Below are 24,582 nucleotides of genomic sequence, written 5' to 3'. Positions count from 1 at the left end.
ACGTGACGCAGGGCTGGCAATATTTTCGTGGATTTTTCCGGGAGAATACAGCACACAATAATCAGTATTTCAGTTTTAGAACTGGTTTAGTAAAATAATTATCTGTGATATTTATACAATGTTTTTTTATGCATTCTATTTAGATGTTGCTCTTAGTATGATCGACAGCTCTACACACTGTTTTTAAGTTTTAATCATAAATGTTTTTGTTCACAGTATGTCTTTTATCTGGCGTATTGTTGATTCTTTCACTCAAGTGAACTTTGTGCTAGAGTCGTTAAACATTGATTCATTGATTCACTCGCTCGTTCACTCACTCATTCATTTATGTCTTCGCTAAGCGCACCCCCACCCCAAACAATTCAGGCACGGATCCGGGGTGAGTGTGTGTGTTTGTTTGTTGAGGTGGTCCGAATCCCTCTGCATGTAGACACACCCTACCCTTGCAAAAATGTCTGGATCCGCATCTACAATTGCCAGCTAGCGAGAGTTCCGTAAAGCGGCGGCGATACGCTCATCTCAAATGAACGCGTAACATAGCTGATGTCTTCATGATGGCATGGAATTAAACCAATTAGTCAAACCTGTGTTAAACATCCAGCTAATTCAATGTTAGATCATGATCCCTAAAGACAGCGTGCCGTTTAATACAGCCAAAGTTGTGCCAAATCTGATGATGTCCTATAAAGGCAGATGACTGCCTAAAGGCGTGGATTTCTAACAGAGGCGCCTACCGAATGCCTGAAGCTGCCTTGACACTAATTATATTAGTGTATTTTTATGTATGTGGTATTTTATTCAGGTGCGTTTTTCCTCAGTAAATTGTAAAAAACAGGAATATTATATAAATAGAAAAATGCACAAGTGTTCTTTGCACGTTCAAAATATCTTCTCATAATATTGTTAATTTTATACATTTCAATATTGCAATAATAGCGAGGCAACAGATAAACTTCCATCTGAACCCTAAGTGATTGTTTTAATAAGGTCATTTTGATAGAAAACGTTAAAGTTTCTGAAAAACAACATGCAAAAAATACCCCCCCCCCCCCCCCCCCCCCCCCCGTCCAGAAAGTACAACATAGCTCATTCAATATGCAACAGGATTTCAAAGATGGAAGTACCTCTGGTGTAGAATTATGGGATAGGTCACATGTCGTGGATGAGTCTGTGCAAAAAAACTAACAAAAACCCCCACCCCAAAACCTCCTTATCATGTTACTAACTAAGACCTCTGTTATTTCAATTTAGTCACATACATTATAACAGTAAGTGGTTATTTGATTTAACGGGGTTATTTTTATTTATTATTAATTTTTTATATCAACAAGTTGTATAATACATAGGCCTATTTCGAAATTTGGCATCTAGTTATCAAGCAACAATCTTAGACTTTATTTTTGCAATTCCCCATAGCCTCATATAACTGTCAGTATCTTTGTAAACATTTTCTTTTGTATCTTTTTCAAGTTCTTTTTTTTTCAATTTTATGCCTGGTATAAAAGTCATCCATGGCACTTGCTGTTGGCAGCAGTCGCGTGTTTATTGTCTGGGACGTTATCACCTATCTTACGGTTTTTCACTGCAACAGGCTGAGTAGGTTTTTGAATCTTGGCCAAAAGTTCCTCCGCTTTCAAGGTGAGCTCGACACGATGTAAACTTGGGCATTAACTTGAAGAGTTTACTTAATCAAAACAACAGCGCCGCATACTTCCGCGTCGTCTAGCTGTTTATCCATGCAGGCAATTACTTCATAAAAATATCTTGGCTGGGTTTTTTTAACCATTTTAATTAAAACCTTAAGACGTTATGTTGTTTGTCTACATGACAAATCAAAGAGGCTGGGAAGAGGGGCGGTGGAAGGAATAGGTAGAATGTGACTCGGTCTCGGTCCTAGGGTGCAAAGGAGGTTTGAAATCTAGACACTTTTGAATGTTAGAGACACTTTTTATTGTTAGCATCAAAAGCTGAACCTGGCCAATGTTCATCTGCACCTCTGATAGAGCTTGTGTTGTTTGTCTGAGCAGTGTTTTGACAACAGCGTCTTCTCGCCCTCTTGGACAAAAACAAAATGTATAAAAACAAAACAATTACAGCAAAAATCCGCAACCAACCCCCGGTCCCGGAAATGCCCCCCCCCCCCCCCCCCCCCCCCCCCGGCGATGTCAGAGATCAGATCCGGGATGGGTGTGCCTGAACCTCTTTTGGATATGGGCACGTTAAATGAGTTTCCCATTCCCATCCAACCAACCAACAAACCAAGCCAAGCCAAGCCAAACCAAACCAAAGAAACATACGCCATAGCCGCCATAGTTTGGTGAGAAAAAAAAACCCAGGCTGGACCAGACGAAAATTCTTGAGTATTTTGCAACGTTCCTACAACACCTGGAAACTGTCAAAATGCACCTGTCGTATATACTTGAGACACTTTATCCGTACGTACTAATGGCGTTTTATTTATTGTACAACTCATTAAAACATAAGTATTTTCTAAAGGCAAATAGCAAATTGTAATATTTTCAGGAAACACTGTACCTTTTTTCCATTTACCCTTTCACCACAGACTGTGAATGCGAAATAAATTACTATCTTGCAATTTTGTAAATTTTTCATACATGTAATTAAGATTGAAACATACTATCCTTGGCACACGCCAACTATTATTTAGTTGTTTATTTTTAGTGGTTAATCAGGAAGAAGTTACACCTCCAAACTAAATTACTGAAACTCACCGTGGTAGGAGTCGGTATTATGATACGAACTCAGTAATTACCAGCTTTAACAACTGGGACGCCAAGAGATTTTTCTATTTAGTCTCAGGGCTATATGTTAAGGTTTGTCCACAAGTAGTTTTGGGTGTAGGACAAGTATATGTTCAGAATTACAATGCAATGACAAAACAGTCATTTATTGCTTAATTTAAATCTGTGATATGTTTAACAGTTTTGCTTGAATCAAATGAATGTTATGTTGCGTAACAAGAATCGACTTGCAAGTTGTCCAACTCTTTCAGCATAAGCATTTGAGAGGGACAGGCACATTGCAGACGGGAAAAGTAAAATGGGGATTGATTTACTCGTTCTTTAGAACAAATGTATGTTGAAAGATAATGTAGAGCACTGTTAGTCGCAGGTATTATATTACCAGACCCTTAATAACTCGCTTGATGCGCGGTCGGTTTGGGATCGATCCCTGTCGGTGGACCCATTCGGCTATTTCTCGTTCCAGCCAGTGCACCACGACTGGTATATCAAAGGCTGTGGTATGTGTTATTCTGTCTGTGGGATGGTGCGTATAAAAGATCCCTTGCTACTAATAAAAAAACAAAACGTAGCGGGTTTCCTCTCTAAGACTATATGTCAAAATTACCAAATGTTTGACATCCAATAGCCGATGATTCATAGATCAATGTAATCTAGTGGTGTCGTTAAAAAAAGACCCTTAATAACTGCTGATTAAATTACATTCTAAGGTGTTAAACAAACACTTTTTCCAATCCCTGTCTAAAAGTGACTGTCCTCGTTACGTTCCAAAGATCCATTGCAATGAACTATGAGAAACACCAGCCCCAAGTTCAGCCAGCTAACGGTTCACTAACGTTTGCGAACTATTTTAGTGGTTCCTGGCGTGGCCATTTAGTTTACCGGTTTAACGAACGTTTTTCTGCTCGATGTGGTTGAACTCAGGACCCGTGCTTATAAGAGTTTAGAGTCCAGACTCAAATTAAATCCTTAACGACGTCACACACATACAATTTGTATGACGTTGCCATGGCATTAAAGTCACAGGCTCTATTAGACTCTAGTCTAGACTCTAAACTTTATAAATATAACCACGGGCCCTGGACAAACAGTAACACGCTGGATTTGCTTAAATTCATTGATAAATTTAAGCTGCAGCAAGACGTAAATACTACACAATTTAACGGTAAAAAGCTTTAATAGCCGATAGTTTTACACTATCAAATGACGTAAAACGTAAATACTACACAATTTAACGGTACAAAGCTTTAATAGCCGATAGTTTTACACTGCCAAATGACTGGAGTCAGTGCGTTTAAACTGCCACGCTTTCTTGAAGATATAGAACATCTGCCGTTGCCAGACCCACAACACCAGTCCACTGTACAGAATTTGGCGCACTATCCAGGTGTTGGTGCTCTTTTAACATGCAATTAGGTTAATAGCTGCTGTACGGAGAACACTTGCATGGTAGTCGTCCTTTTTTCCCCCTGCAGACATATTGGTTTGGTTAGGTGAAGAAAGCGCGAAGAAATGGATAACTTAAATTGCTTTTCCGTGCTAAAACGGTCTTCAATTAGGCGTGAGGTGTTTAGTTGCGATCGTGAAATGCGAGGTGATATTTAGTTGCGAGCGATAGTCCTGTTTGATAAAGAGTCTTCTTGGAGATCCGCAATTAATTGGTTATGTGTAGACTTGTACAGATAAAGAGTTTAATATTAAGAGCACAATCTCAGATGATAATGATAATAATGGTGGTGGTGGTGATGATGATGATGATGCTAATGATTATTATGCTTATGGTGATGGTGATGGTGATGGTGATGGTGGAGGTGATGATGATGCTTATGGTGATGGTGATGGTGGAGGTGATGATGATGCTTATGGTGATGGTGATGGTGATGGTGATGGTGGTGGTAATGGTGATGGTGGTGGTGGTGATGATGATGATGATGATGATGATGATAATGAAGCTATGATGATTATGCTTATGATTATGGTGATGATGATGATGATGGTGATCGTGATGATGATGGTGGTATTGGTGATGGTGTGGTGGTGCTAGTAAACTTGACGATGACCTGTCTTAATGACGTAGTTGTTGCGAAATCGACGTTAACCCTGGAAGATACCGTGTTGGTATCCTGGTATCGGCTCCCACCCAAAGTGTATTTTTACAACTCGGTGGAAGTTGTAAGACCACCATACCGACTATTAACCCTCTGGTACTGAGGTGTATGCCGAGGATTGTGTCTTTGAACCGTAACTGAATATATGCATGATTAGGGCTTAGTTGTTTGTCCTTGAAAATATCAGCTGATTTGTGCTAGAACGGAAATTCGCGACAGCGGGTTTCCTCTCAAAATCTGTGTGGTCCTTAACCATATGTCTGACGCCATATTTCCTTTCTTCCCAAATCACATTGATGCCACTTTACTTGTTTTATGCCATCATGGTAGTTTTTCGTCTTTTTATAGCTATCCAATTTAAATAAATACATGTGTACACATAATCTAGACCCTGTCCATGGTCTGCTACTAGAATACAAGAAAGAAATGTTTTATTTAACGACGCACTCAACACATTTTATTTACGGTTATATGGTGTCAGACATATGGTTAAGGACCACATAGATATTGAGAGATAAACCCGCTGTCGCCACTTCATGGGCTACTCTTTCCGATTAGCAGCAATGGATCTTTTATATGCACCATCCCACAGACATAATAGTACATACCACGGCCTTTGATATACCAGTCGTGGTGCACTGGCTGGAACGAGAAATAGCCCAAATGGGCCCACCGACGGGGATCGATCCCACACCGACCGCGCATCGAGCGAACGCTGTACCACTGGGCTACGTCCCGCCCCGATACTAGACTACAAGTGCTAGTGAGTTCTCCGTCTGCAAAACAACCAGTGCCACATGCACTTAATTACCGATATCATTCACGCAAGGTGCATAACTCCAGTAAAGACATTGGCGACGTTCCAGATTACGTTCAGCGACAACGAGCTACACTAACGTTCGCGAACGTTCCGACGGGTTCCCCGTGTGTGAGATCATTCATTATAACTTGACGCGCAAAAAAAAAACTAGCATAGCGAACGTTTCATGCTCTAAATAGCTGAATTCATTCAATATTTTTTTTTTCAAGTTTGTTTTCGATGTGGTCGTTCAAGTAGCACTAAACCAAATAACTTCCGGTTTCGTCAAATTTAATAGAGCAGTTAAAACTACAGTCCTGTCATTAGTGATATATTTGACAGTGTTGTCAAAAATAGTTTTATCTGGACAGTAAATGTATGTATAACCAAAACTTTCGGCTGGGTCAAAATTTAATAGAGCGATTGATACTGACAGTCCTGCCAATGGTGATAAATGTGACAGAGTTTGTTGTCAAAAAATTGTTTTATCCGACCAGTGAATGTATAACCAAATAACTTCCGGATGGGTCAAAGTTCGAAGTGATCCTAACATTTAATACAGCAATTAACACTAACAGTCCTGATAAATGTGACAGTGTTTGTTGTCAAAATAGCTTTATTTTTGCAGTGAATGTGCGTAATTTTATTTTATCTATTACCACTGTGTCAAGTAGCCTTGTACTTGAAACATGAATTGGATACCTGTAAAACTGAATAGTAATTTTTTTTGTCCTTTTGTGCGAAACTAGGGATGTTGTAAAATCATCCGGTTATGTTGAAAATAAGCCATGAAAGATTCCACTTTCTTCAATTAATACTTTGGAGTAGAAGTTGTGGTATTCACATTTATGAGTCATGTTTTGGTTTATATATTGCATATAGTGTTTTTAAACCACATACGTTATAACACTGTATAATAAAACCTTCAATTAAAGTGAAACGCAAAAAAAAACCCCACCTAGTCTAACGAGCGTTATCTGATCTGTAGGTCTAGATAAACGCAACCCTGCTATGCTCTGAAGACGTGATACTTGGTTTATGGTCTGCAACATGCGCATCTTACATGAAAAATGAATTATGGCACATTGTTGGCAAACCCCGTACGTTGTTACCTAGGTCCGAAAGCTGCCGCAACAATCACAAGGTCACATGCTGAGGCTCCTCGGCATGATTGCTAATTAAATGTATCCTACCATAACATTTCTTGTGTGGTGATTATTACTGATGTTTAACTTATATTGATTGAATTATTGGTTTCAAAATTTGATTTATTTTATCTTGTTCAAAAGTAAAGATGCCGTAAGATATATAATTGCAAACAGCAAATATGTAATTAATATCGGTCCTTATTAAAATCGTTTTACCTCTAATGACTTTGAAATTACTGTTATGTATTAAATACAACAGTCGAAGAAAATATATTAGGTTTGTGATTAGCACATGAAGTCTACGATTTGGTTTTAATTTAAAAGGGACTAAGAACTGAGTTTATCTTTAGCATTTCATCCAAAACAGCTCAGAACATCCTTTAATTGCAATGTGGGAATTTTGGGGATTTGTATATTTCGGCTTATATACCTCGCAAAAGTGATATAATTTGTCAAGGGCCACTTTGGGGGCCCACTCATTTCTCCTTGATAAATTAATATGTGGATCTCAGCTCACAATTGTTAGTGTTTTTTTAACACCAGCAAACCTATGAGGTATACAATAAAAAATAATAGCATACATGCGACTACTACCTCTTTCTCACTGTCAATATTTCCTGATATTACTGATCCATCCATCTATTCATCCACCAATCCATCCATCCATCCATCCATCCATCCATTCATTTATTTTCTTGTTTAAATACACACTTTAGGTTCTAAAAACACTTTTTGGGAGACACCCATCTTAACAATCTAGGCTATATGTTTAGGATAGAGTTTTATGATTAATGAGAGAGAAATAAGTATAGTCTTGGTATACATCCTAACTGAAGTGAATACTCTCTCTAAGTTGGAGCCCGGTACTGGGGCATGAACTCAACACCTACCAGCCTTAAAGCCGGTGGCTAGCTAAACTTGTACGCCACCGTGACTTGTATGATCCCGTTCTTTAACCGGGGTGAGTTCAGCCAACCGTTTATCTCTAACGCTTGCTGGACTTGTCTTCTTCGACCGTGGTTTATCTGGGGTAATTAGCAGCAGCGTATGTACACAGCAGGCTGGTCGGCAGGTTACTGTTTAAGAATTAGTCGCACATGCTGGACTACCAATGTAGGATAGAGAACGAGCCGGAGTATTCAAAGAATGTCAGCCATTTTAGACTACTTCCGTTTGCAAATGGTATAAGCCGGAAATGCATGCAATGGGTGGTGGTGGCAGCGGTGGCGGTGGTGGTGGTGGTAGTGGTGTGTGTGTGTGTGTGTGTGTGTGTGTGTGTGTGTGTGTGTTGTTGGATGTATATAGGGGTAGGTGTAGGAAAAAAAGAATGTTATCGACACTTCTACCCATTGTTTAATCATCAACTTATTGCACATGGCAGTTATGCCTAAGCGTGGAAGTGCTAGCTCAGCCAGACTTGATATGCGCACGTACATATATACACGCATGTACACACGCACTGTAACAGACATACGCACACATACATACATACATACACACGCACATACAGATACGATAGATAAAGCACCGTGGTGGTCATTTACACAATTATGTCAAAGGATAAAGAAACATAACTAGTGACGGTCTTGCCTTATGGTTTTCTGTTACTTTTGTCTATTGTATATCGGTGCGCTCTAGATAGGATAGGGTATCATATTAACGTGCCTATACCCAATTAAGGTTCATGCACGTCTTTTCCGGGCATAATCTCTGACTTCCCCATGACTGGGTCCGATACAAAAAGGAGGGCGAAGTGAGTGGGTTTTGAGCAGAATTTGGACTAGCAATTAGTGAAAACATTATATCACTAAATTAATATTTGTGTTGCGTTATCTGCAGGTGTTCTCAAACAGTCCAGCTGAAGGGGAACTGCAACGCGGCGACGTCATCGTTCAGATCGGAGGGAAAGCTGGCGCGGACCTGACTCACAAACAAGCACAGGACTGTATCAAGTTTGGTGGAGGACAGATCCAGTTGGTAATTAACAGGTGAAAAAAACATCATTAAGTTATACGTATATTATAGTTACAACGCCAGAACTAACCACTAAATACTCTCCAGAGAGGTCAGACTATGCACACAGCTAACGCTGATCAATGCGGAGTAGCAGGTGTGTTGTACGGATGGCCACAAGAGGCAAGCGTCTGTCGCGGTTGGAGAGACAAGGACCGGGATGTGAAGGTGAACAACGAAAGACGTTGAAAGATAGGAGTAGCTACCAAATCGGGAAGAAATGAAAATCATAGGAGATGTAGGAAAAGCGGAAGTCTGATTAAAAAACAGCACAAAAACAAAACAAAAAATAGACAGACAGACAAAAAGCATGCATATTTTCAACACAAATACTCTGTAGGTTTGGTTTTTACATCAGAACAGTATACCCGTCATTCATTACAGCCAACATACGATTCCTCTGTTGTGAACGTTTGTTTCATGCACAAAAAGGATACGTATATAACTGTATAATTGTATAAACTTGCGACGTGTTTAGATTATTAGAAACATAAAATGTCCAATCTCAAGCAATTTATAAAGAAGTTAATTTTCCTTTTTCTTTTCAGACCAGCTCCAGGTCGTATTCATAATCAACCTTCACCAGCACCTCAGGTAAATGATTAAATTAGTATGCATCCATGTATCAATATACATGACGACCTACTGAGAGATAATATTGGACTGGGAGGTCCAGTAAATTAGTCATGGAATAGTATGTCTTCCTGAAAGAAGAGCAGATCAGCAATGTTTTATTGGGTGAATAAGCTACCTGATGAAAGGTTTTAAGACCTGGTTAGATTTACATTTGCCCAAGGATGTTATTATGATTCAAGCGCGTTTATAGTACGCACATACTTTGATATTGACATAGTGCCTGTTCTTCCGACTATTATTTATGTAGTGGAACAGGTGCTATAAAGCGACAACCTGGTTGTAGAATGAACTCTATAAACTCGGATCCCCCCCCCCCCCCCCCCCCCCCCGTAACAACCATTACATCAAATGGCGATCTACAGGTTCTATCCTGACTTTGGGAAAGGGCATATAAAAATTTCATTGTTCTGTCTCTGTCCCTATTTGTCTGTCTGTCTGTCTGGCTGGCTGGCTGCCTGCCTGTCTGTCTCTCTCTCTGTCGCCCCCTCTCTCTCTATCGCCTCCTCTCTGTATCGCCGCCACTCTCTCTCTCTCTCTCTCTCTCTCTCTCTCTCTCTCTCTCTCTCTCTCTCTCTCTCTCTCTCTCTCTCTCTCTCTCTACCTCCCACTCTCTTTCTCCATTTTGACCAAACTATGTGATGAAACCATATGTTGGACATCAAATAGTAATATTTTAAAATGTAAATATTAGCTAAAGTCAGTCATTAAACATACATGCCTTCCTTTTCTTCTTTTTCTTTAGGTAATTCGCACCCAGCAACCGAAAGCACCAACGATCAACAAAACCATGCCACAAAAGGCACCAGCGCCGTCAGGCTTCCAGCCGAAGAAGGTTACACTGAGCAAGCTCGGCGGAGGCGGACCGGATTTCGGCACAGACTACACTCACCCGCAGAGCCTGGCCCCGCAGAGACAGTCGTCCAGACCTCTAGGACCCCAGAGCCAGATGTTGAACAAGGTCCAGGAGACCTTGGACCACATCGTCCTGTCGCCACGTACTCCAGAATCTTATCAGCAGCAACCGTCATTTTTCAGCCCACCTCCTCAACAAGCCCCTCCTGCATCAGGTCAGGCTTTCCGTCCTCCCCAGACAACCTCTTTCCAACCTAACATGTCATACGCTTCCCCTACCCCACAAAACCCGCCCTATCAACCCACGTTTCAGGTTCTGGCTCAATACGAGGCCCAGGAAGAGGAGGAGGAGTTTGTCCCGGTCTGGGAAAGGAGGAAAGCTTTTATGAAAGACCCACCTCGACCGCCAAAGTTCCGACCCCGGAAACCCGGTACGCCATGCTGCGTAGCAGATAGTCTTTAGAAAATTAAATCTAGGAAATGTAACTCTACAAAGACACTTGCTGGTCGCCAAATGAAACCATTCTACTTGATAGAGTTAGGCAGTATGGTGCTAATTTCAATTTTTTTAAAATGTAAATATTTTTAAAAACAAATGACTTTAAACTCCATTGTGTGGTTCGCTAGACAGTGTAGGAATATAACGTAAAAGAAAGAAAAAACCAGATGCATTGCGCTTTAATGCATCGTATATAGAATTAAAGCCCTTTAATAATTCTTGCCCCCTGTTTTAAATATTAAAGCCATGCACTGTTTTTGCATAATTGGTCAGTTAATGGAAAGTTAATATTTACTTTTAAAACATCTTAATAATTCATTATTAATTCATTTCAACTTATATCCAATTAAGGTTCAAGCACGCTGTCCTGGACACACCGCGGCTATCTGGGCTGTCTGTCCAGGACAATGAGGTAGTTGTTAGTGAGAGAGAATAAGGTGTAGTGGTCTTACACCTACCCACGAAGTCGTTAGAAGTCACTCTGGGTGGGAGCCGGTACTGGGCTGCGAACCCAATATCTACCAGCCTTATATTCGATGACTTAAACCACGACACCACCGAGGCCGGTCTGACCTTAATAATTAAAATTATTCACGTGACATCCAGCATAACTGTTTTTTTTTTTTTTTTTTTGTTCGTGCGAACATTTTCATTCATTTTGTAAACATATACTTCGTCTTAATAATGCCAGCAAGTGTCTTTTTAATTAACGAAGATTTTTTAATTATAAAGTTTTATAATATAAAGAAAAACTTAAAGATAACAAAATGATGAATTAAGAAATACTATTCACTTTTTCTTTTAAAATTATTAAGTGCTCAGTTAAACTTTTAAAAATTAATTATCAAGACAAAAACCTATCTCATTATTGTTATTTGTAATTGTTAGTATACTTTCAGAGAATATTGATTATATTTTGAAACAACATACATTAAATATAAAATATATTTTACAAAACTAATTATGTTTATGCACATATTCTGTTAAGTATGCTTCGTTACTTAGGAACTGTTTCGGCTGTCAACCATACGGATTTTACTACCATGAATTAATTGCACAAGGATTTTACTACCATGAATTAATAGCTAACTGTAGCTAGCTTGTTCTCGGGTATTCTAAACCTTGGGGCAATTAACTTTTTGTTTTGACTCATCCCCCGTCCATTACAAGGCGTGAGTGACAAAAAAAAAAAGAGGTTAAAATGGCTACCCTCTTTCTTTAGCACTTCCGGTAAGATGTAAAACAGATTTGTTTCCCCTCTAACGTAATTTTTTAATTTGGTTCTTCTAATTTGTGCGTTACAGGCTAATTAATCTTTTATCAGCGGTTCTATCCAAGACAGGTGTTTCTTGCTACAGTATTCATTACTTATGCTTATGAAGAACGTAATCAAACCGCACTGAAATAAAAGTAGAAATTTTAAAGTTTTAATACGTAAGAAGCTCTAATAAAATAATTATTTTCTCGATAATCACTGATTTACTAAATAAATACAATGTACGTGTTTCTAAGTCTATTTGTAATGTCGCATGTGGAAAAACTAAATGTCATAAATACTAAATATTTTTTTACAGAAATCAAGTTACGAAACTGATGTCGTAATTTACGTTTATATTTTTTCTTCTTCTTTTTTTTTAGTCTTTTATTTTTAACTGATATATTTCATCTGTTATCTAGTGAAATATATACATCAGTTGAGCTAGGATTTTGTCATTTTATGTAGACTTAGACATAAGGGGGGGGGGGGGGGGGAAGACAATACTTTCAACCACAACGCTAATAAAGAGAGTAGCTGATTTGTGTTTTTGTCATTTATGTCTTGAGACGACTCCCGCTTCTGCTTTATTTCCCCTGAATTTCATGTCCTTATTCAACTGGCCATTAAACGTCCTTCCGGTTCACATCCTGTGTGTTTTCCTTACCACGTGTGCTGTGTCTGACGTCATATGTGTTTTCATATTTGCAGATTGCACGATTAAAAGAAGCGTTATTCTGAATCGACGTGTTTTCGCTGCTTCTGTTTCCGATCTTTGTTTGATATGTGTTTGGTTTAGGTTTTTTTAATTTCGTTTTCCTTTGTGAATAATTATTATTTATTTTGAATACATTCAATTCGTGGACAGGATTATACTGTATGACACAAAAACACGACAAACCAAATTAACTATTTCTGTCAGTTTATGCAAATTGCTGTTACTGTAGCAATAATGTAATGTTAAAAAGACATGTATATTATATCCATTTTTTAATGTGAATAATGTTTGAAAGACGGCCATTTTTATATGTCGTCTAGTATACATGTCTATAATATGTATATTTTGTTCTTGTGAGTCACAATACATATTACTAAGTAACATTACCTGTAGCTTAATTTCGTATAGCCTACCTATAGGCCTATTTGCTCTTTCTTCTAAAGTATTTCTGAACTTGCAGTATCGCATTTTTTGTGTGTTTTTTAGTTTGTGATTAATTAAACAAGTATTAAGCGAAGTTTGACTGGTTCTTTATAACAATAATAACATTTCTACCATAAACGTTTATAATTAAAGATGCAAATACAATTTGTTCAGGGTGATTTAAAGCTACGTGCTTTTTACGTAGTTTTTTCTTTAAAACCCAGAAGCACTAATAGTGCGGTCGATTTATTAAACAGCAATATATGTGCTTTGAATATTGCTTTAAAATGTGTTCCAATTGTAATTTATTTTTACTTAGTTTACCTTCTATTTCATTTTAATTTTAATTTATATTTTATAGATTTATTTTTTGTAATGTTTGCACGGAAATGTGTGCAAGTACTAACGCTAATTACTATTACATATTAATACTCCATAATCTTGGACATCATGTGGTTACATCATAATAATAATTACCAACAAAACGACATTTAGCGAAAGGAAAATTGTATCTCTGCACAAGTTAGAGTCAAAGAGAAGTTTTCACAAGCTCATGACTGCTGGCATGAATCAGTCATGTAGGTCATCTATAGGTACCATTTCTATTTTTAAAAAAACAACCCGCATTGTCGTTAATATTCTAACATCAGTTATATCTATTATACAGTCGTACAGCAACCGAAGCCGACCCCGAAGGTGCCGAAACCGTTCGGAAAGCATCCCGACGCTTGCAAGTTCGGAATCGACTACTCCCAGGTCCCGAGAACATCGCAGGCCACGTGGACGCCCCAGCCTGCGAGACCGCTGTCCCAGGAGATCGTGCAGTGTGAGCCGACCGGCTACACGGTAAACGATGAGAAACCCGCGTGGCGCGAGACGCTTCGAGCCAGCGGCGTCAGGCCGTGGGACATGGATCTCGACTACAACTACATGAAGCCCGAAGTCAGGTCTGAACCTTATAACCCCATCCCCAGCAGCCCGCCCCCGGGGCTCATCGCCCCGTCCTTCGATTCGTTCACGCCCACCGTAACATCGTCGGTTGACATGGCGGCCGACGGCGACGAAGGCACGCGCATAATGCACCTTCAGTATAACTCCCCGATGAAGTTGTACTCGGAACCAAACGTCAAAGAGGTCATGGCCGGTCAAATCAAAAAGAACCCGTAAGTCTCGGTTTGACCTCGAGTGACACGTAGATGATAGTTGGCTTTGTAGCAGACGCCCCCCCCCCCCCCCCGCCACCTCCACCCACCAGCTCCACCCACCAGACGCTCTGTTGACTTTTCTCGTGTGCTTCGTAGCGTCGATACCGCCGCCATCTTGCCTGACGTAACACGTCGTTGATGACGTGTTTGTCATTCCGAGCCGTCACGCAGTCCAGCTGTAAATAGTATCGAGTAATAGTTCTAGAGCTTGGTTTGTGGAACCCCAATCTATAATGGTTTGCCAGACGATTTATTTTATTTTATTTTATTTTTTGTCACGGACATTATTATATGGGGTATGTATTTTACAGTTACAAGAGAGGAAACAATTACCCCATTAACCAACACAGTTTGACAAAATGATTGTTCCACCGACCCGCTAAAACCACAGGTAACCCCAACCAATAATGCCGAGTGTGCTAATGCTATGTCATATAATTTATATATGTAACTATAGTATTTCTGATTGAGCGTACCTGTGGCTACAATTACACGCAAGCCAACCATTCCAAAAAGCCAATCCATTTTACTTCCAGACAAACAAAAGAACTCACCATGACTACCAAGAAAAATAGCTAACAAAAACATAATCCGAACCGTTGAAATTTTGTTTCATTGTTTTACTTTAAAATCCTAATATTTACGATAATGTTTCTCTATCGAGTGTTAATGTGAACTGTCATAACATTCCCACTGTGTTTTCCTTTGACGTTTCCACTAAGCATCTTTCATATAAGTATATACAATTCTATTGTCAAGTATATATTTTAAAAAATGGTATTCAGTTGTTTTTGAAATCGAATCTTATCTTGCCTTCTATCCGAGCATTTGTTCAAGCCCAGTTCTAACTACTTGGAAGCCATTCGATTTGAACCAGAATTCGCGCTCGGAACACCTCGACCGATTACGCCAATGTCATTCGAAGAATCGGCCGAGGAATTCCAAATGGTATTATGTGTTCCGACTTTACACGAAGTAAAGTGCTATTCGTCTGCACGGAGTTCCCTGCAAAAGTAAAGATGATATCACTGATCAGTTAAAAGTAATTAAAATTATTTTCTGATTTTTTTTTTAACTTTCAAATCTTCGGCCAATGTGTTACGAAAACATCCGAGTTTCGAAATACATAGGTCTCGCGAAGATACGAGTTCAGTGGTTTCCTTCATTCATTTCACGTTATTTTCGTGCTTATATCCAATTAAGGTTCAAGCACGCTGTCCTGGGCACACGCCTCAGCTATCTGGGCTGTCTGTCCAGGACAGCAGGTTAGTTGTTAGTTGGTTAGTGAGAAAGAAAGAAGAGGGTGTAGTTGCCTTACACTTACCCATTGAGCCCCTAAGAACTCGCTCTGGGTTGGAGCCGGTACCGGGCTGCGAACCCTGTACCTACTAGCCTGTAGTCCGACGACTTAACCACTGCTCCACCGATGCCGGTAATGGTTTCCGAACGCGTTCCGGTAAATAGATCTGGGAACGTAAGCTCTGAGCGCAGTGTCAAGAATCGATGTTGTCTCTATACTTTACGTTGTATCGTAATTTGTTTGTTTACACTCTCTTTTTCACGTATCTAACCCCCTACACTTGGTTTTGTCCTATATTTAACCCTTTTGGGGCAAAAGAAAAATCCGAATCTCTTAACTTATTATATAGTGCAACCCGTAGTGACGATTTTGGAAGTGGGGGGTGGGGGGGGGGGGGGGGGGGGGGGGCACTGACGGATCGGGTACAAACTATATCAGATTTTGGTTACAATGGCAAACATTAATGTGATAAAAAAAAAAAGTCTCACAAGTGGGGGGTACGGTTCAGTTCAGTTGGCCTGTTGCAGTCATAGTAGAACATTGAAGAACTCGGCATGGACAAACAGTCCTTTTCAAGTTTCATGTTTCGAAATCATTCCGGAAAATATTTGTCGCCTGCATTTTGAAACAGTCCTCCATCACTCCATGAACTGGTACAAGTCTTGATGATTTCAACCAGTGGTCCACGACTGGTATCTAAACATAATCAGTAGTATATACATGATGTTCTGTCTGAAGGGACCGTCAACATAAAAAGATGTGTTACCAGAGGCGGATCGGGCCCTAAATTTTACGACAGTTATAATTTTATTATATATTAATTTTCATTTTTTTTTTTACGATCCCCTCCAAACCTCCCCCAAAGTTCCATTGGCATTTCGCCTCATGTCATTGGGGCCTCCTAAATGGATTTTCTGGATCCGCCACTGGTTATGGCTAACCAAAAATGGTATCCTCAGTAGCAGTTACGGCTGTCTTCTTTCACACGCTAGGATATGCGTCACAATTACAAAATTTATGAATTTTTTTTTTTTACAGAGGTATGTCTTTTTCATCTCAACCAGTGCCCCACCACTGGCATATCGAAGGCCGCAGTACGTTTTTCTGTATGTGAGATAATGCATATAAAGGATCCCTTGCTACTAATGAAAAAAGAAAATGTAGCGGGTTTCCTCCAATACGACCTACATGTCAAAATTATCAAATGCTTGACATTCACTAGCCATATGATTAATGTGCTCCATTGGTGTCGTCAAACAAATCAAACTTTAAAGTTTTAAAAACATTTTTCATCTGGTTGTTTTGACTTTGCTTACCTGTGTTTAAATGGCCACCACGACTGTGTAGCCGTTCATGCGTGCACGTGAGTGAAACCTCTTGATGTGTGTCATTCCACAGTGAGTCCGCGCCAAGACAAGGTCCGGAGAAACCGCAGCGGAACCCGGCGAGTGCCGGGGGTGGTCCTGTAGCTCCGCCGCTGCTGTCCCCGGACGCCCCCAAAGTGGTCCACCTGCAGTATAACTCACCTATAAGTCTGTATTCGGACCAGAACATACAGGAGACGTTCAGAGGTCAAACCCAGGCAATAGTGGCGTAAGTTCTACAACACCTTGCCTGATCGCCTCTCATAACATCACCCGGGCAGTACTAACGCCGAATTAACATCCTGACTTATGGGCGAAATATAATAAACAAACACACAACTAACACGGATTTGCTAAAAAAATAAATGTGTATCAGACTCCTTTGTGGATTAGAATAGTAATGAAATGCTGTATAACTAAACATCACTAACAAGGACATCCAATGTCGTAATGTGCAGTGCTCTTATTCATGTCTGTCAAAAGAAACAATAATAATAATAATAATAATAACAGCCCACCTTGTTGCATATTAAATCTAAAGTGTTCATCGTTAGACTTTAACAAGGTAGATTGTACGTATTAGTATATTAACACAATCTCTTTAAGCGACAATGTTATCTTATTCATCGAACGGATAAACTAACTATCCTCATCACAGCTATACTTATTCTAATGAGCTCTGTCCGGCGCTAGGTTTGCTTTAGTAAACTAGTCTGGGAGTGGCAGTCCTCTTTGTGGCTATGAAAGACGGATGAAATCTCCAGTAAAGGATCTCCTCGGGAGTGGCTGTGACGAGGCTCTGAATAGAGATTAATGGAATCATCCACTATTTTCCCCCCAAAAAACATTCGACGAAAATACGGCCCTGATCATGTGCTATGGTTTTATCGTTCAGATATGTGTACATAGTTCATATATACCTTTTGTGTAATTATATTTCGATTATCAAAAATAAACAACGGAGACACACCGGATAATGAAATTCCCCAACCCCAAATTGAACTGATCAGGTATCTCAATGGCTACTATATGGGGAGTCTTCACCGGATGACAAATATGACCGACTATTCATTTCGTAGATGGCTTCGATCTGGTATGTCGTAACTTCACTCTGACAAACATAACCAATTCAACCAGAATGCTCCAAATGTTTAAACCGAAATGATTCTGAAGTAACAAAGTAATTTCCATGACAACTCACAACAATCAAATTTGCACAGGTACCTAGGGTGATGTGGAAGGAGGTGGAGATGTGAGCAACCGTGGGCGCGCGCGCGCGCGTTTGCCGGTGGTGGTTGTGGTGGTGATGTGTGTATGTGCGTGTGTGTGTGTGTGTGCGTGTGTGTGTGTTTGCCAGTGGGAATGGGGGGGGGGGTGTATCAGCATATATTCTCAACAGACAACAGGCGTGTTTATTTTTCAATACAGTTAATCATATTTATAAAACCTTTAAAAGACCACCTAAGGAATCTATAACTCAAAGTTTGTATGATCAGTATACATTTTAAAAGGGTACACAATGAATTTCTTTTTATGTGTTTCTGTAAACAGATCGTTGTTATAAACGATGGGTAATACATCAGTCAGCGAAAAACACACTGTGCGGTGTACCCCTTACACACCTACGTGTTTGTCGATTTATAACAGTAGTCATGGCTAAAGCCTGGTCGGGTCATCGAAAATTCCTGTACTTTACATCATAGTTATTTGCGTATTACCGAATCTTTGTTTACCCTAGTTAACTTTTAACCATGGCAATGCTTACATGTGTAGATGTGTAGACGTGTTTGTATTTTGCATGTACATAGCATCGTGTTTCCACATTGCAAATCGTATTTGTGGATATTTGTTTTACCAAGTTCAAAATATAAACGTTTTTCTGTATATGTTATTTTGTTGTTGAAACTTATGTTCGTTCCGTCGATGGGAATCCAGTACCCTCACCATTGTTCTTTTAAAGGTATTGATTTAAGTTCAGTGTCAGCGTAAATTTTGATCACCGTATATACATTCACTTAGGTGCACATACGTCACCACTGGTCCAACGTTTGACATCGCCATCGCTGGATCCAGGGTGAAGAGATTGATGTGAACTATCCCGTTACTTATAAATAATTGACCATTCAGGTCAAGATCAGTCGGTCAAAGGGTCACCAAGCATGCTCTCCGACTATCCAACCAACCATCCATTTGACACGTGCTTAGACCCATTGTAGGTTCAAGCATGTCTGTCTATGAGACATCCTTCGAGTTAAGAAATGTGCCCAGACAATGGATGCTCCCTAAAACATGCTTTATGAAATGTGCTGCCAAAAAAAAAATGTTATCTCAAAGATTCTACCTGAAACTTGCTCCCTAAAACAGGCTACCTGAAATAGTCTCCCTAAAAACTACCCCTTAACACCTGCTCCCGGAAACACACAACTTTAAACAGGCTTCTTAAAACAGTTTAGCGTATTCTTGTTGTGACTCTCGGTTACATTCTATATTTAATTTTAGATAATTATCCATCCATTTAATACTGTGTATTTCTGCCAATTAAATCCGTATAGCCATCATATGTTTTAAATACTCGACTGTCATATACGTGTATGTGTTGGTTTTAGCATGGAGTATGGTGTAGGTATAGATCATGTTTATAACTAGATCGTCTTGCTTGTAGTGATATGCTGATGATGGCAGAGATGATGATGGTGATGATAATGATGGTACTAATACTAATTGTTATGATGATGATGATGATGGTGATGATGATGATTATTATTATTATGCCTATTTTTATTGTTTTTCTTCTTGATACTGTTATTTGTACACATTAAACGCATTCTATACATTTTTAACAAAGATACCTTTATATTTATCATCGTATATGGATTAATATTTGTTGTATAATGGTGTGTTAGAAAACGATATCTTAGTTAGTTTCTGTCCCAAAAGGTAAGTTGAGATTGACGTCATAAAATAGCAAGGTTATCTGGTTGTACTTGTCTTCGAGACATATTAAAGGGACATTCCTGAGTTTGCTGCAATTTGTAAGATGTTATCGACTAACAGAGACTTTTTAGCGACTGTAATTACATATCAAATATATGTGTCTGCATACAATATTAGTGGATGTATATTAAACTTGTTCCTGATCGTTCTAATATTTGTACTAGGTTAAATTTCATTTTATTTCCTAAAATATATAAATCTAGTTTGGGCTTTTTACAAATAGTAAGACGACCAGAAACACATCGAATATACAGACACTGATATTCTAAACAAGAAAATATATTTGATATGAAAGTTTAATCGTAGAAATATTTTATTAGTCGGAAACATCTTACAATGCAAACTCTGGAATGTCCCTTTAAATACAACATAGTTAAAATCTCCTGAAATAACTGTGTAGGTTTTTTTTACCTTACATAAATGCAATTTGTACTATGACGACGATTTTATGATTTGGATAATATATATATATGTTTAATGAACAATGAATGTATGTATAATTGGTTTTAATATGCATAGACAAAACTACCAACACTAATGTCGGTAATTGAATTGCATTTTAATTAATTATTATTTATTTTATAATCATGGTCTGGATTATTATTGCTGCTGTAATCAGAGTGAACGAACCGACAGCGACTCCCACCCCCACCCCCAAAAAGAAAACAAAATGAATAAAGTTTGATTTAAGTTTTCTTTGGTTAGGCAATCATTCGTTATTGACCAAGTCTTTCAGAAGGTGCAATGTCTAGATGCCCAGTCGTGGGTCAGGAAATATTGAAATATTTGTGTCATTTCGTTTATCACATAACTTTATATGTAGTTTCCTGTTGATTTGAATCTATATAATGATCAAATGAATAACTAATATAATGTCTTCTGTTTATTTTCATTCTATATCCTGTCGGTATATCTGTGGAAAGGAATGTGTCATTCTGATAAAATATGATGTAAACAGAAAACCGGAATTGTATTGCCAGATGACTTGGTTTTAATTTAAGATCAATATTTTACCTGCTTCAACAAACGATAAAAGTCATGGTATCTAGGAATATCAATGGCAAAGGTGTTGAATTAAGCTAATGTCAAATGTCGTATAAATATATTGTAACAATCATTTACAATAATTTGAATATGCATTATTATCAAATTAATTCATCAAATAATAAATTTAGAATGATGTTGCGTTTATAAACATGAGCTATATAATCATTTATCAGATATCCTTTACAAATTGTGTCAAATATACAAACACGTGACCAACGTCTCCGGGAACTCAACATGTATCTTAAAACGCGAGGTTATCCAAAACAGCTAATATCAGATAGTATCGAAAAGGCGGTAGTATTAGATAGAAAATATCTTTTAAAACCAAAACAAATCGTTTCAGCGAAAAGGCCGCTGGCATTTGTATCCACCCATAACCCGCAGAACCCCGATATATATAAAAAGATCTAGTCAGAATTGCACATTCTATTGCAGACTCTATTTCAATTATAAATAGTAAGAGACAAAGCAAAAACTTGAAACAGATATGACAAAAGCACGATTTGAATCTACAACAGTAGAACATAAATGCAGTGTCAAAAAGTGTAACCGAAGTAACTGTGGTACATGCCAACATATTTTAGAAGGCACACATATAGAATTCAACCACAAAGGTTTATTTTGGGTACACAGGGATATGGATTGTTCCGTTAACAATGTTATTTATGTAATTACATGCCAAGGTTGCAAAGAACAATACATTGGTCATACCAATCAGCTGAGAGCCAGAGTACGCGTACACAAACAGCAAATAAAACAACCTGAAACAAGATGCATACCCTTGAGTTCACATTTAAATACATGTGCGGCACAAAAAGATATTAAATTCACCATTTTCCCATTTTATCACATAGATACCAATGATGAAATGAAAAGAAAGACAAAGAAAATGTATTTTATTAAAAAATTTTGTCCACTTCTTAATGCTCTTCGTTAGATAAAAGCAACAATGACGTAATTAAATCAATCCCCTTCTACTACAGTAACGTCATAATATGTATGACGTCATATTTAGCAGTTATTTAGCAGATCCTTTCTGAAGATAACATTGAAACATGTAAAAGGATCATTATTTCTTTAAATTGTTTTTTAAAATACATATATACTGTACACTTGTTTTCTTTTATCATTTTTATATATATATATATATATATATAGTTAAACTTCGATACCTCAAGGTCAATGTCTCGAAAACGTCGATCTTTCAAAATGACGCGCCAGACCCGGCCAAAATCCTATATAATATTTAAAAAACACAAGGTGTAAATTGGCAGGTTTATAACCTATTGCATTGATTCGCATGACATTTGACAGCCCGCGACTAGTAATAATAGACATTAAAAATTGGAACCTCGAAAACTCGAAAATCTCGATCTCTCATATTAATTTCTTGTCCCAGAATATAGATCTGCATTTTTAAAATTGAAAAGGAAAATATTTTCTTTCTTTAACAGTCAAGCTGCACCTCAGCAGCAGCAGCAGCAGCAGCAGCAGCAGCAGCAGCAGGTGCAGCAGCCACAGAAACCAGCGCAGGCCCCAAAACCAGGCGACCGTGACTGGAATCAGTCGGCCGTGTATCGCATGATCCACGAGGAGAAGACGAGGACCACGACGACGTATATGCCACAACAGCAACAACATCAACAACAGCAACCACAGCAACAGCACTATCAGCCAGCGGCACCGCCAGCGCCGCGACCACAACAACAGAGTTACCAACCAGCTGCTACGCAGCCCAGCTACAATATGGCGGGTTTGGATGACGAACTCGGCGTGTCTGATTTTTGAGCAACGCGCTGTAACTTTTGAAGTGCTGTATAAAAAATATAAATAACAACATTCATAAATATGGCGTACGAGTCTGATAAAACTGCTGTACAAGTTTTACGATAATAACCTTTGATTACGAACTGAAAATATGTAGAGCTGGAGAAAAGTGACCCGAACAAAACTGCTTTCGGAAATCATCGGGTGTGTTCGTGATCTGGAATGTTCATTAATATGCGTCTACGAACATTTCCGACGCTTTCCGATTGACAATTTTTGTTATTTCACAGGGCCTGCTATAGAGTTAACTACTCTGTTTTGTTTTTATGAATTATGCTTGGTGTTTCTTGTAACTTATTTTTCCTTAATTTAATAAGTTATTTCTTGGGCCGAGGACGCGAAAACTGTGCAATATTGTTAGGTTGGTAAATTCCTACATTATAGTGTTGTCCTCAGACATACCTGTTTTGTCGTCTGTATTTCGAATGTTTCGAGTTTAAGAAGTTTGTAAGAAAGTTGGGTTTATTAATATCCACTGTTTTCTGCAATTTCGTGTTCTTTTATATTTTGTAGATTACGAGGTAATAAAAACAGAATTTCTAGTCATCCATGTAAAATATTCTTGTATTTACATATTGAAAATACAGTGCAATGTATAAACATGATATTAAAATACATTTTCTAAATATACAAGACACAAATTTTATCTCTATTTTCTGAGAGGTTTTCTTCTTCTTTTTTTTTTTTACACCAAATACAACGAACTTTCCATCCATGCATTCCTAATCCACTGGAAAGAAATTGAAAATTGATATAATTTTTTGAAGAACACGAAATGTATAAAGGAATGTTATCATCAACTGAATATGTCTGGCTAATGAGTGACGTACACCAGTGCATACGTAATTAATGTTAGTTTGTGTAAATCTGTAATTGAAACTCAAACTAGTTTTAACTAAATGAAGCATATGTTAAAAAAATCAAATAAAAAATATTTATCACGGAATTAAAAAAACAAAATGCAATTAACGTTTAGTGTTGCTGCGGGACAGGCATTTATCAATTCCTGTTTTGCCACAATCAGAATTTATAACTAAAGGGTGACAACTCGTTTCTTAGCAAGCGTTGTCATAACTGTGCACGCTTATTCGCTCACAATGGGTGTATTAAAAAGTTAAAACAAATGCTTATGGCGCCCATTTGTACAGAAAGAAAAGAGAAAGGAAAGAGAAAGAATTAGAAGCGAATCTACACTGACATTTGCTGATTCAGAGAATTGAGATACTAAGAGTTCCAGTTTGCTAACTAACTTTGTATAACGCTTCGAGCATCTCTGCATGCTGAGACGTCATGTTAAATCTAGTGTTTCCTCTTTATATATATGACATGTACATTTGTGTTTCGACGTTTGGAGTGTTCACCATGTAGATATTTAGAAGAAAAAAACAACATTATTAAGATGGGTGCTTCGTTTGGTGTTTCTTTGTTTCCAATTAAATATTGAGTGAAAACTATGATTAACTGTTGTTTACTATTATTATACTGTGTCGAGGTTGCGGAGGAATACCCACAAACAGAGAGAGAGCATGCTTATGACTAAAGCGAGGTTTGTAGAACCTCTTTCGCTGTATTGTATGTCAACCTTCACCAAATAAACTGTGATCAATGACGTTTGTGTTTTGTGGTGGGGTT

The 24,582-nt window shown here is 38.4% G+C and overlaps 1 protein-coding gene across 3 annotated transcripts in view; it reads left to right on the top strand.

The window, feature by feature from the left end:
• The window catches only part of LOC121378623 (LIM domain-binding protein 3-like), a 41,730-nt gene extending 17,171 nt beyond the window's left edge, over positions 1–24,559 (top strand). Inside the window, exons 2-7 of one of the 3 annotated variants that reach the window (XM_041506887.1) lie at positions 8,657–8,805; positions 9,379–9,424; positions 10,209–10,533; positions 13,881–14,160; positions 17,117–17,311; positions 22,578–24,559. In XM_041506887.1, the coding sequence (XP_041362821.1) occupies positions 8,657–8,805; positions 9,379–9,424; positions 10,209–10,533; positions 13,881–14,160; positions 17,117–17,311; positions 22,578–22,911 (1,329 nt within the window). In that variant the 3' untranslated portion in view covers positions 22,912–24,559. Of the gene's footprint in view, positions 1–8,656; positions 8,806–9,378; positions 9,425–10,208; positions 10,750–13,880; positions 14,161–17,116; positions 17,312–22,577 lie in introns of all 3 variants that reach the window. The other 2 variants (XM_041506885.1, XM_041506886.1) reach the window with 2 other exon arrangements.
• The last annotated feature ends 23 nt before the right edge of the window (positions 24,560–24,582 follow it).

The sequence above is a fragment of the Gigantopelta aegis genome, chromosome 8 (genome assembly GCF_016097555.1).
Source record: "Gigantopelta aegis isolate Gae_Host chromosome 8, Gae_host_genome, whole genome shotgun sequence".
Taxonomy (NCBI): domain Eukaryota; kingdom Metazoa; phylum Mollusca; class Gastropoda; order Neomphalida; family Peltospiridae; genus Gigantopelta; species Gigantopelta aegis.
Note: the sequence above shows the minus strand (reverse complement) of the source record. Positions and strands in the feature narration are given on the sequence as shown.